Source organism: Hydractinia symbiolongicarpus, chromosome 4 (genome assembly GCF_029227915.1).
Source record: "Hydractinia symbiolongicarpus strain clone_291-10 chromosome 4, HSymV2.1, whole genome shotgun sequence".
Taxonomy (NCBI): Eukaryota; Metazoa; Cnidaria; class Hydrozoa; order Anthoathecata; family Hydractiniidae; genus Hydractinia; species Hydractinia symbiolongicarpus.
This window is the reverse complement of record NC_079878.1, coordinates 15,375,769-15,388,395: the sequence shown is the minus strand read 5'-3', so window position 1 is coordinate 15,388,395 and position 12,627 is coordinate 15,375,769. Positions and strand designations below refer to the sequence as shown.

Genomic DNA, 12,627 nt, shown 5'->3' with positions numbered 1-12,627 from the left:
GGGTGTTGTATATTTACGCCAGTTAGCTCGTGCACCGGAAATCAGCTTCGTACATTTTTAACCAGGTTTCTGCATCAAGAGTATACTTACACAGGGAGTTGCAAAGTTGGGGAGTCAGTGAGTTGCGATGCAGCGAGTTGGGGATTTGCATCTACCATCTTTGTTTTTTTTAATTTACCGGTTTGCCGATGGATCCGGAAAAATAAGGCCAATTCTAGCTTTGAGTAACCCGGGGTCCACAATCTAGCGTAGAGCAGTTCATCCTCCTCCCCAATGTCTTTTTTACTTATTGTGGTCGCAAATTGGTCATGGCATAATTGGTAAGATCTGGAAAAATAAATTGCATTGACAAAGCTCTGATTCAAATCATCCAGACATACAATGGCATGTCTGGATGATTTGAATCAGAGTAAGATGTAAACTCCTGGGAAACATAAACTGCATAGCTATTCCGGTTGCAATAGGGTTTATTTCATTAATTACTAGAAGATCTCATATAGACCAACTAAACAGGGATGAAAAGGATTGAGAACGAGTAATAATGCATTGCTGGATCGAAGAACGAAATGCATCTCCTGCCCTCGTGTTTTTCCTTTTCGATTGACTTCTTAAGGGGTTAAGACGTACATACCAAAACACAACTTACACATCGACTAATCAATATGTCACTTTTTATTGATGTAACAAATGAGGAGAACAAGGTAAGCTTGCTATTGTCAGCGTAATTAAACGATAAGCTAATGGGATGTATTTAGCCTAAATTTTGATAGGACGTTTTGATGCAACATACTATTTTCCGGTTACATTTAGGATACCTTGGTCATTTTGTGAGACGACGAATCGTCATCTGATACCGTCGTGCCGCCACAAAAAAAGACAAAAATTGAAAAGTAAGTGAATATTGTATTGTGTAGGATTCGTACCTACACGTTGTTTTATAAAAAACTAAGGTTTCAGGTACGGTAAATCGCCGAATCGCTAAAAGCTGTAATATAGGGGTTAATTAACGACGTTGGGGTTAATTACGCTAAAAACCTTTAGACAAAATGCTTTTCAGTTAGCTAGGCGAAGTTTCTTATAAAAATATGTTTTCGTTTTCTAAAAAAATACACGTCAAATAAAAGTCGAATAAATGTAAAAAATCAACACACATCAATATACAAGATTTTATTAACGAAGCTTTTCGTAAAAACATTTCAAGCATAAAAATTAGCACGTGTGCTGCACAGTTTGTAATATTCTTCCTCCACACCCCATACACACAGACGATCTAAAAAAATAAATCAATGCAGAAATAAAAGTAAACATCATGTATGCACTTAGGTTTTGTGAAGATTTGATATAAAAATTTAAAAAACTTTTTGTTTTTTTAGACAAAATGACAACGCAGTTAATGATTGTATGGATATATCCAATAGCTCAATCGAATCATTTCTTGCCAAACCCGCATTTGGGTGAGTTAAGATGTTTCGTATACATCGTTATTTACAAGAACTTAGTTTTCCGAATAAGATTGTGTGACCAAGTCTACTTTATGATTTTTTGTTTAGACCTTGGCTTAGCGCAGATACAAGCCTACCAAGATTTTATCAATAGACAAGAGAGGTACTGTTATCTATATTTTAAATTAATCAAAATGATTTCATAAAGAAGCCATGGTGCTAACAAGTACACAATTCTTTTCTCTTTTTTTTCCAGATAATATCCTGAGATGCCTATACATGAAGTTCTACATAAAGCTGAGAAGGAGAATATAGATACATGTGACAGGTAATTTTTTGTGAAGTACATTTTTCTGTGTTATTGCCAATTTTTTTTTATTTAAGGTACTTTTGTTTTAATCATTGTTTTTAAAACATGTATATCAAATTAACTTACAGGGCTTTGGCCGACTGTTTCAAAATGGGAAACAAAGTATACCTACCAATTGAAATTTGGGATGACATACCAATCAATGATGTCCAATTTCTGCCACATAACATCAATGGCAAAAAAATATTCTGTTTACCATTCAACCCTTTGGATAGAATGGCCTCCACAATTGACGGACGACCATGGCAGAAATATGTTGTTTCTAAAAGAAAAGATTTTCATGGCTTAAGACGATTAGCCAAATGCAAAGGCAGTTACAAATGTTTGAACAACAACTGCAGTTATTTAAAAGAATTCAACGAAAGTAATAGACATCACTTCAAGGGTATTAAATGTGTCCACTGTAAACTAGAAGGGGAATTGGTTGCCTGTGAAGTAAGGAAGATATGGGAGTTCTATGATAACAACAAAGTTAGGGTCTACCATTATGGTAATCACTCGTGTGTTTGCAAGCCTCTCCTGGATACAGCAACAACAAATAACATCATTGATCAATTCAAGGACAATCCCAAATTAAAACCATGTCAACTAGCAAGCACAGTTTTATGTAAAGCAATGACAGAAGGGAAGTGGGACAAATTGGATGAAATATCTATGTCCTTGGTAGATGTTCAAAAAACCAACAACTTAAAGAAGAAAGCATTGAAAGAAATACAACCTCATGGACACTCCTTGGGTATGCTCTATTTTGTATGTATACAAATTCACCAATTGAGTAAATATTTGCAAAATTCAAAATATAATGTTTTAAGGTACATAAATTTACTTTTCACTAAAAACTCTATGTTTATGTTTACATAGAAGCTGTATCAATTCTCAAAACAGCTACAGACAAAAGGGACAAGTTCTTGATATATCAACTAAATGATCGGAAATTCAATGGTGAACCAACCTTTGTATTTAAAACAAGTGAATTCAAGTTAAAATTGATCAAAGATATGGACCGTTTTTGGAGATAAAGTTTTATCAACTGAGTATGCACACATTGATGGGAAAGAGAACAGATGTTTACACTTCACAACCCTTGTTCTCAGCGTATACCATCCTATCTTACGTAAACAAATCCCACTTGCAATAATGGAGTGCGAAGGCGAGTCAACAATAGCAGTCAAAAAATTTTGGCAATTAGTGGATAAAGCATTGTCAGAGAAATTCAACAAGGCAGAAAAGTTCAACCCTTGTGGTTTAATAAGTGATGAAGCTGGAGCATTTTGGAAAGCCGCATCTGAAACCTTCCACCCAGATATTGTGGCCAACAGTGTCAGTTGTGAATTTCACTTCAAGGAAAATGTAAACAGACACTCAAGGGCACTAGGTAATAAAAATTTTTCTTATTTATCTTTCATACTTATTTACCTGATGCTTAAAAGAAAAAATGTACAGAGAATCTTAACCTCATTTCTGGGACATGTGTAAATCATTCCATTATATTTCTTTTCATACAGCTGACGATAAAAGCATTTAACATTTTAAAAAGTTGGCATTCCAATGGCTGGAATCTGCAACTCCAGCTGGCTATCAAACAACACTTTGCGTCCTTCAAAACTTTTGCATCACCACTGCTGCAAAGAAAAACCTTACAAATTTTATTACTTGGTGGAACAACAGGAAGATGCATTGGTCACGTGCATACAAGGCTACTTTGTTCTCCCCAACAACAAATCAAGCAGAAGTCATAAACCGGCCAGATACTGAAAAAGAGCAGAAAAAAAGAGGACGAAAACCAGCCAAACATGTGAGTGCTTATGACATTGACTTGAACGTTGAAACATGTGACCATGCAAATTTAGGGAAGAACGCAGCATAACTTTTAATAGAACATTGCAAAGGGCAATTGCTCAAAAAAATGACATAAAAATTGACAGAATTGAAAGAGGTCCACAAAAAACATCATTTACTGTTAAGAGCAAGAAGGTATTCCAGCTTACTAGTGATAAAAAACATATCTTCTGGAGCACCTATACCACAATCATTGATGCGTCACCAAGTTGTGACTGCCAATTCCTTCTGGCAAATCTGAACGAAATATGTAAGCACATGGTTTGGATATTGCTTAACATCTATGGTTGTTTACCCAACAACATTATCTTGCATCAACGAGGATACACCTCTCAAGAATTGGAATTCATGCAAGAAAATGAAATAAAACAAGTCGCTGAAAGTATTAAGTATCAGAAAGCAAACAAAGACGTAAATGTAAGTGGCTCAAAAACAACTAGCAAAATGGAAGAAATATTTGAGAAGCATCCAGCCAACAAAACGAAACAAGACTGGAAAAATACGAAGCTTAAAAAGCAGAAAGGGAAAGCCTCAAAATGTAAAAAATGTTGTAACCTTATATTAGTAGGACAATTGCATGTAGTAACAAGGGGATTGTATGTACCAGATGGTAAGGAGTTTGCCAAACTTTCGATTCTGTCCGGACAAGAAATGCATTAATTACATACCAAAACAAAGCAATTTGAAACCTTGTGATTTTTTAGTTCTTGATTCAGATATTACATTGGATGATTTTGAATTGGCAGTTTGCTTGGCCACTAACAAGTTTGATCAAAACATTGACAATAGCTAAATAATAGCATTCATGTAAATAAATTACATACATCTAGCTAGACTTTTATTTAGAGACCTTAACTTTGACTTTTTAGAGAAAAATTAGTGTCCTAATGAGCAAAGAAGTTCTTAGACAACTAAAATGGCCACAAAGGCCTGATAAATTAACATTTTAAAAAAGTCATGATTTAGCAGCTAAACCAGCTGACTTTTAGTACGTTTTAAAAATCTTTTTTTTTCTAGTAGGAGTAGTAGTAGTAGGTAGGAGAGAAATTAGTTTTAGTGTATTTGTTTTGCGTCTATCGATTGTACTGAAACAGCATGGATGGAATGATTAAACGATTATTTTATAATGATCAACCACCACCACAAGACAATGATTCTGAGGAAAGAAAAACAAGTTTGGGTGAAAATTCTATGGTTGAAAAAGGAAATCAATCTTCTGGAAACACTGCTATACCCAACACAAAATGGTTTGAAAACTACAATTGCACGCATTGTGAGAAGAAATGCAAGAGTTCCTCTGGACTTAAATTGCATTTGAAAGCCTGTAAACGAAACCTGGTGATAAAAAACCCAGAAAATACAAGGAAAATTAAAGAAGGCATTGCAGGTGTGTCTTTAACGGAAACTTCAAAAAAGGAAAACATTAAATTGAAGTCAACAACGCAAAGCTCAGGTGTCAAAACTTTGGAAAATCATTACGAAACCACTGTAATAAATAGAAATCAAGCACAAATTAAGATTTGGGGTGATCATACGTTAGATGACGTGATACAAATCTTCAATGCCACGTACGACGAAGTTGTGCACTGGAGAAGAAACTTGTTTTTACTACCAACAGGTGCAGCAGGGAAGAGATATATTACTGAAACAATAAGACTCATAGAGATCTGGAACCAACAAGTAGATTTATTAAAGGGGATTTCTATCAAAGCAGTTATGACGATGCCGATGCTTCTACTACAAAAACCATCATACAAGTCCAAAGCGAAGGATCACTCTGAATGTCTTAACCGTAGATTAAATCTCTGGGTGGAAGGAAGATTCGATGATTTGATGAGAAAATCGAGGACTATACAATCTAAAATCCCAAAACCAAATTCCCTGAATACTCCAGAGCAGTGCGCTAAAAATTTCGCAAAACTAATGCTTCAAGGAAAGATACATGCTGCACTAAGATTATTGGATGATAAGATGTCTGGTGGAGTACTGGATCTAACTGATGAGACACTCCACGAACTGAGGTTGAAACATCCAAATCCTGTTGACGCTGATGAATCTGTGCTTCTCAAAGGGGAAATCCCATTTATCGATCCTGCTATTTACAACAACATAGATGAAACAACAATATTGAAAGCCGCACTTCGTACAAAAGGTTCAGCAGGACCGTCAGGAATAAATTCAGATGGCTGGAGACGTATATTAGTGTCAAAGAATTTTGGAAAGATCGGCGTGGAATTGAGATCATCTTTGGCTCGGTTCGCGAAAAATCTTTGTACAACTGCATTTGATCACACAGAAGGCAATTCACTGGAAGCATACATCGCTTGTAGGTTAATACCACTAGATAAGAAACCTGGTGTGCGGCCTATCGGTGTGGGGGAGGTTCTTCGAAGGGTGATTGGAAAGTCCATAATATCAGTAATCAAACCGGAAATACTTGAAAGCGCTGGTTCTCTCCAATTATGTGCTGGTATACCTTCTGGATGTGAGGCAGCTGCTCATGCCATGACAACAATTTTTGAAGAAGAAGGAACAGACGCATTACTTTTAGTAGATGCTACGAATGCTTTTAACTCACTTAATCGGAAAGTGCTACTTCATAATATCCGATACATATGTCCAGCTATGTCTACGTATATACAAAATTGTTATAGCTCACCATCGAGGCTGTTTGTTATGGGTGGGAAAGAAATATTATTGGCAGAAGGAACAACTCAAGGTGACCCGTTCGCTATGCCAGCTTATGCAGTTGGAATTGTTCCTCTTCTCCCGCTGTTGAAGAATGACGTGGAAGATAGAAAGTTGAGCATAACTCACTGCGCTTATGCTGATGATCTGGGAGGTGCCGGAAAAATATTTGAATTAAGAAAATGGTGGGATAAAGTTGAGCATTATGGTCCATTATTCGGCTATTATCCTAAAGCATCAAAATCATGGTTAATAGTAAAGGATTAACATAAATTGGTAGCTGATGATGTCTTCAGTGACACGGAGATAAACATCACTACAGTTGGAAATAAATATCTTGGCAGCTTTATAGGTACACAGGATGAGAAAGAAAAGTACATCATTGAGTTGGTAAATGAATGGATTGTTCAGATAAAGAAGTTAGCTAAAATTGCACTTTTTCAACCACACGCTGCCTATGCTGCTTACATAAGTGGATTTCAACACAAACTTAACTATTTTATCCGGACACTTGGAGATATGAGCAAGTATATCAAAGTACTGGACGATGTTATCGACAATACATTGATCCCAGCATTGACAGAGGGACATAAATGTACCGAAAACGAGAGAATATTACTGAGTTTACCAATTCGCTATGGTGGTATGGGAATTGTGATATTAGTCGAATCATCAAAGAGAGAACATGACAATTCTGTTGAAATGACAAAACAACTAGCAGAAAGAATTAAACTACAGCAAACGTCTTATAAATTTGACAAACAGTTACACAATAATATCAAAAGCAAAATCCTTAAACAGAAACAAACGTTGCATAACGAAAAGCTGAAAGAAATTCGCCAACGCATGACGAATGAGCAATTACGAGCAAATGATTTGGCGACAATGAAAGGTGCTTCAAGTTGGTTGTCAGCACTCCCAATAAAATCTGAGAATTATGCACTCAACAAAAGAGAGTTTTATGATGCCATACGAATGAGATATCGGTGGGATTTGAAGTTCCTACCAACAATTTGTGTCTGTGGAAAACGCTTCACGATTGACCATGTGTCAAGGGTGGCTATATTCATCAACGTCACGACGAATTAAGAGATACTTTGGCAAAAATATCTGAAGAGATTTCCAATGATGTAGAAACAGAACCGCATTTACAACAGCTGACTGGAGAAAAATTAAGCAATTCTGCAAACTCCACAGATGAAGCTAGACTCGACATTAGCGTTAGAGGATTCTGACAACGAGGTCAACGAGCACTTTTTGACGTAAGGGTATTTAACCCATTTGCTTTGACAAACCTCAATCAGAAACTGCCTAATGCATTCAAATCGAATGAAAACATCAAGAAACGTGCATATGGACAAAGAGTGCTAGAAGTAGAACACGGATCATTTACACCGCTGATTTTCACACCATATGGGGGATCCAGTCGAGAGACAGAACATTTTATCTCCACTCTGTCGCATAAAGTAGCGGAAAAAAGAAATCTAGAACAAAGTACCGTTACAAACTGGCTTCGAACGAAATTATCATTTTGTTTACTGCGTTCAGCAATACTCTGTATTCGAGGATCAAGAAATACAAAACGAAGGTTGATAAAAGTAGATGTTGATTGTCTCGAGATATCAAATGCAACGAGCCAACTTTTCAACTGAGAGATTTTCTAAAAATTTTTATGTTTCAATATATTGAAACTCGATTATACTACGCACAATCGCCTGTACTATATCAGTCTGAGAAACGGAGAACTTTGTTTTGCTGTTTAGCTAGCTATTTTCTTGTCACTTGTAAAGTTTATAATTATTTAATATAAGATATTGATTATTTTTCTCACTTAGCTATCTATAGTTTTTTTGTTATATAATATATATATGTTTTTATTGGTATATATGTATTTTGTTTAAAACAGTTGTAGCTAGCTAGCAAGCATGCTTATTTTGTTTATATATTAGATAGGGAATCTAATCTTAAATTTACTCTTTTTAACTGTTTAAGTGACTTAAACAAGTTTAACTTTGTACCAAGATAATGTTTTTTTGTAAATGTGTGGCTATAAAAATAGCCGTTTGTTAATGTAATAGCCAGATACACACAAATTATTTTTTTGCGGTCTTCTTTGCTGCCTTTTTGGGAGTCTTTTTGACCTTCTTTGCTGCAGGTTTTTTAGCAACAGGCTTCTTTGTGGATTTCTTAGCTGCTGGTTTCTTAGCCGAGGCTTTCTTTGTGGCAGGCTTCTTTGCTGCTTTCTTTGGCGTGCTCTTCTTTGCTGGCTTCTTTTTTGGTGTACTTTTCTTTGCAGTAGGCTTCTTTGCCGTTGGCTTTTTTGCTGCGGCCTTTTTCTTAGGTTTTTCTTTTTTTACCTGACCTAGCTTGAATGATCCAGAAGCACCAGTGCCTTTAGTTTGAATCAAATCGCCTGATGTTACTCCTCGTTTAAGAGCCATTTTCAGATGATGATCTGAGTTTTCAGCAACTTGTAATTTGCATGAATATTTTTTGTAATAGCTTGGCGAGATGAACCACCGCGTTCCTTTGCAGCAGGTTTCTTCTTGGGTGCGATTTTCTTTGGAGAAGCTGCTTCACTCATTTTTAATGTTTTCTTACAACAATCCAACGATAAACGATGCTTGTTATCACAGTAGAAGTATACTAAACATTACCGTGTAAATGAGATATAATTTAAGACGGTGCGAATTATGCGGACGTAAAAGTACCACTCCCGGGAATTGATTTGGCGCGAAAACAGAAATGTGTGTTTCTGTACATCGTATAATGTCCGTTTTGGGTGCCGCGACTATGCGAAAGCATGTTAATTTTTATTTGTAGTACGACGCAATAGTCTGCAAGAGAAGCTGCTGGAGTTTGAGGTCTTCAGCATTACATCTAGTCTGTTAATTTGGGCTTCTTCCGCGCTCGTGTTAGGATTTTCATAAAGCGTTCTTTGGTTTGCGTTGCGTATGTCGGCTTACATCGTCGACACGGCCTGTTTCCGGCTATTAGGAGCAATTCATATATTGGGCACTGCGTTTCGACTTTTTTATTAGACCACAGTAAAAAAATTCACACACAGAAGTCCCTTTCTCTTATGGCTACAAACACGAAGAATTCTGTCGTAAGTAAAACGAATGTGCAAGCCAAAATAACGATGGGGCGAAGTCATAAGCATGGCCCTGTGGCCCAATGGATAAGGCATCTGACTACGAATCAGGGGATTCCAGGTTCGACTCCTGGCAGGGTCGCACTGTCGCATTTCGGCTGCATGGTCTACTGTGTAACGCGCGCGCACGTTCTGGCGTAATGCGTTGATAAACGAAATGTACGCCGACATATTGGAAAGTAATATCACGCACTTAGTATCGTCGCCTTTGTTAGCATTCATGTAAGTTACCATCCACTCGCTACAGTCGCTCTCCATCCTACGGCTAAATCAACAGCCGTGATTTTTACTATGTCGCCGTCCATCCGTACGCGGTGACAGTTGTAAGCTTTACAGTAACGTGACATGCTCCACAAGCAGTTACGGTGTGTGGACGATGCCTATCATGGCAACGCTTGTTCTTTATCGCTTCTCGGCCTAATGGCTAAGATCAAGTGTAGTATCTGTTCTTATCAGTTTAATATCTGGTAGGCCATTCTCTGAATGGTCAGTATATTAATCTGATTTTTGGCCTTGGGTCATGGAGGTGGATTCATTCACGCCGTGACCACGGGTTGCCTTGGTGTTGCACTCTTACTGATGGCGGCCCACATAAGCAATAAAAGAATAATAGCAGTCCTCTTTCCGACGGCACTCTGCATAGTCTACGGCGGGAACAAAACGCGTACACTGGGGGAGAATGCAGCCTATGCCCCGCGACACGGCAGTTTATAACACACTCAAGCCACAAGCATTAACAAACTTTGAAGGGTACCCTCATGCTACGGTGCAGTTCCAACTCATACTTACCTGACGGGGAAGTAAAGACTGATCAATGAGGGTTTTCTTCCAGAGTGAGGCTCTTGCATTGCACTACGCTTGGGCTGACCTCTGCGATTACTGCAAACGTCAGTAACTCGACCGTACAATTTCTGGTAGTGGGGGCCTGCGTCCGCGCTCGCCCCCTCCTTAAGTCAAAATGAATGAGCTTAGGATAGTTGCGCGGCCAAATGTCGGTGGTGACTTAAACGCTAAGGTAAAACCTCGCTTGGCTGTTACGAAACGTGATTGCGATATAAGTCCTCGGAAGGCGGCGGAATTTTATTTTATTTGCCATTCCGTCAGGGTTATTGGATGATCGGCAATAGATCGAGTTTGTATGCATTTGAAAGCTCTTTTTTCTCTTACTATCACCTGAAAATGTCGTAGGAAAATGTCATAGGAAACACTTTCAACAACCGCCACGTTCCTTTATTGTTATAACAAGAAATATATCACAGCGCCATTGAAATGAAAAGGCAACAAATGAAAATGAAAAGCCTACGACACCGAGAGCTAACTTCATGTGGTTACTTTCTTCCCCTTTTGTCCAACCTTTTTTTACTCTCCGGATCGCAAAGTGGAATAAAACAGCATGGTCACAGCGCACGGGAAAAACTGACTGGCTGCACTTTCGCAGTTAAATTGTTTTAAAATTCGTAAATCTTTTCAGCGTGAAAATGACCAACGAAATCCAGTTCGCCGGACAAATAAATCGGCGATCGTACACTTTCGCAACTCCCTGCCCCCTAACGTGCAACTCCCCAACTTGTAGTGAAATATTCGGCACCCCCGGATTATTCGGCATCTCCTTGGGTTTTAAAATATGTCTTTTAGAACCGGCTATTTCTCCGTTATTTCTCTCTTATTCTTACTTGGATTACTAGGCAGCACCCTTAAAGGCGTTGTCTGGTGCTTGTCTTTGCAATTTGGGGAGTGTTGGGACATAATTTCTCCATTCCTACCCGACTTAAGTCACTCTTGTCTCAAAATGAGAAGGGGTGCCAAATAATTCAGCCTTTTGTACCCGAATTATATGGCACCCCCCCCCCCCTAAGATATTCGACAAATGATAAAGTTCATAAAAATTTCATGAGCGCCAGTTAATTCATGCATCTATGCCCAATTTATAAGTCCCTTTTAAAGCGTTAAGAGACAGTTAATGTCTCAATATGGGAGGGGGTGCCAAATAATTCAGCCTTTCATACCTGAATAATTTGGCACCCCCAAGTCTTTCGACAAATGATGAAGTCATAAAAATTGCATGAGCGCCACCTAATTCATGCATCCATGCCCGATTTATAAGGCACTCTTAAAGAGTTAAGAGACAGTTAATGTCTCAATATGGGAGGCGGTGCCAAATAATTCAGCCCTTCGTACCTGAATTATATGGCACCCCCCAAGATTTTCGGCAAATGATAAACTTCATGGAAATTGGATGAACGCCACTTAATTCATGCATCCATACCCGATTTATAAGTCACTTTTAAAGCGTTAAGAGACAGTTAATGTGTCAATATGGGAGGGGGTGCCAAATAATTTAGTCTTTCGTACCTGAATTATATGGCACCCCCCAAGACTTTTGACAAGAGGTGAAGTCATAAAAATTGGATAAGCGCCATTATTCATGCGTCGATACCCGAATTATAAGTCACTTTGAAAGCGTTAAGAAATAGTTAATGTCTTAGTATAAAGGCGGTGCCAAATAATTCAGCCCTTTGTACCTGAATTATATGACACCCCCTAAATTTTCGAAAAATAACGAAGTTCGTAAAATTGGATGAACGCCACTTAATTCATGCATCCATGCCCGATTCATAAGTCACTCTTAAAGAGTTAAGAGACAGTTAATATCTCAATATGGGAGGCGCTGCCAAATAAATCAGCCCCTCTTACCTAAATTATATGGCACCCCCCAAGATTTTCGGCAAATGATGAATTTCATGAAAATTGGATGAACGCCACTTAATTCATGCATCCATACCGATTTATAAGCCACTTTTAAAGCGTTAAGAGACAGTTAATGTCTCAATATGGGAGGGGGTGCCAAATAACTCAGCCTTTCATACCTGAGCTATATGGCACCCCCGCAAGATTTTCGGCAAATGATGAATTTCATGAAAATTGGATGAACACCACTTAATTCATGCATCCATGCCCGATTTATAAGGCAGTCTTAAAGAGTTAAGAGACAGTTAATGTCTCAATATGCGAGGGGGTGCCAAATAATTCAGCCCTTCGTACCTGAACTTTATGGCACCCCCCAAAATTTTTGGCAAATGATAAAGTCATAAAAATTGGATGAGCGCCACTATTCATGCATCCATACCCCATTT

The 12,627-nt window shown here is 38.0% G+C and overlaps 1 protein-coding gene and 3 non-coding genes across 4 annotated transcripts; all 4 read left to right on the top strand.

Annotated features, from left to right (window-relative positions):
* Positions 1–1,503: 1,503 nt before the first annotated feature.
* LOC130641555 (uncharacterized) lies at positions 1,504–4,173 on the top strand. Its single transcript, XM_057448403.1, has 2 exons — positions 1,504–2,548; positions 2,674–4,173. The coding sequence occupies exons 1-2, from the start codon at positions 1,858–1,860 to the stop codon at positions 2,829–2,831; spliced, it is 849 nt and encodes a 282-aa protein (XP_057304386.1). The 5' UTR covers positions 1,504–1,857; the 3' UTR covers positions 2,832–4,173.
* A 5,329-nt stretch (positions 4,174–9,502) lies between these two features.
* Trnar-acg (transfer RNA arginine (anticodon ACG)) lies at positions 9,503–9,575 on the top strand. Its single transcript has one exon. It is a non-coding gene; the product is annotated as a tRNA-Arg (tRNA).
* A 322-nt stretch (positions 9,576–9,897) lies between these two features.
* Positions 9,898–10,089, top strand: LOC130642432 (U2 spliceosomal RNA). The gene has a single exon (XR_008982569.1). It is a non-coding gene; the product is annotated as a U2 spliceosomal RNA (small nuclear RNA).
* Positions 10,090–10,274: 185 nt separating this feature from the next.
* Positions 10,275–10,439, top strand: LOC130642431 (U1 spliceosomal RNA). The gene has a single exon (XR_008982568.1). It is a non-coding gene; the product is annotated as a U1 spliceosomal RNA (small nuclear RNA).
* Positions 10,440–12,627: the final 2,188 nt, after the last annotated feature.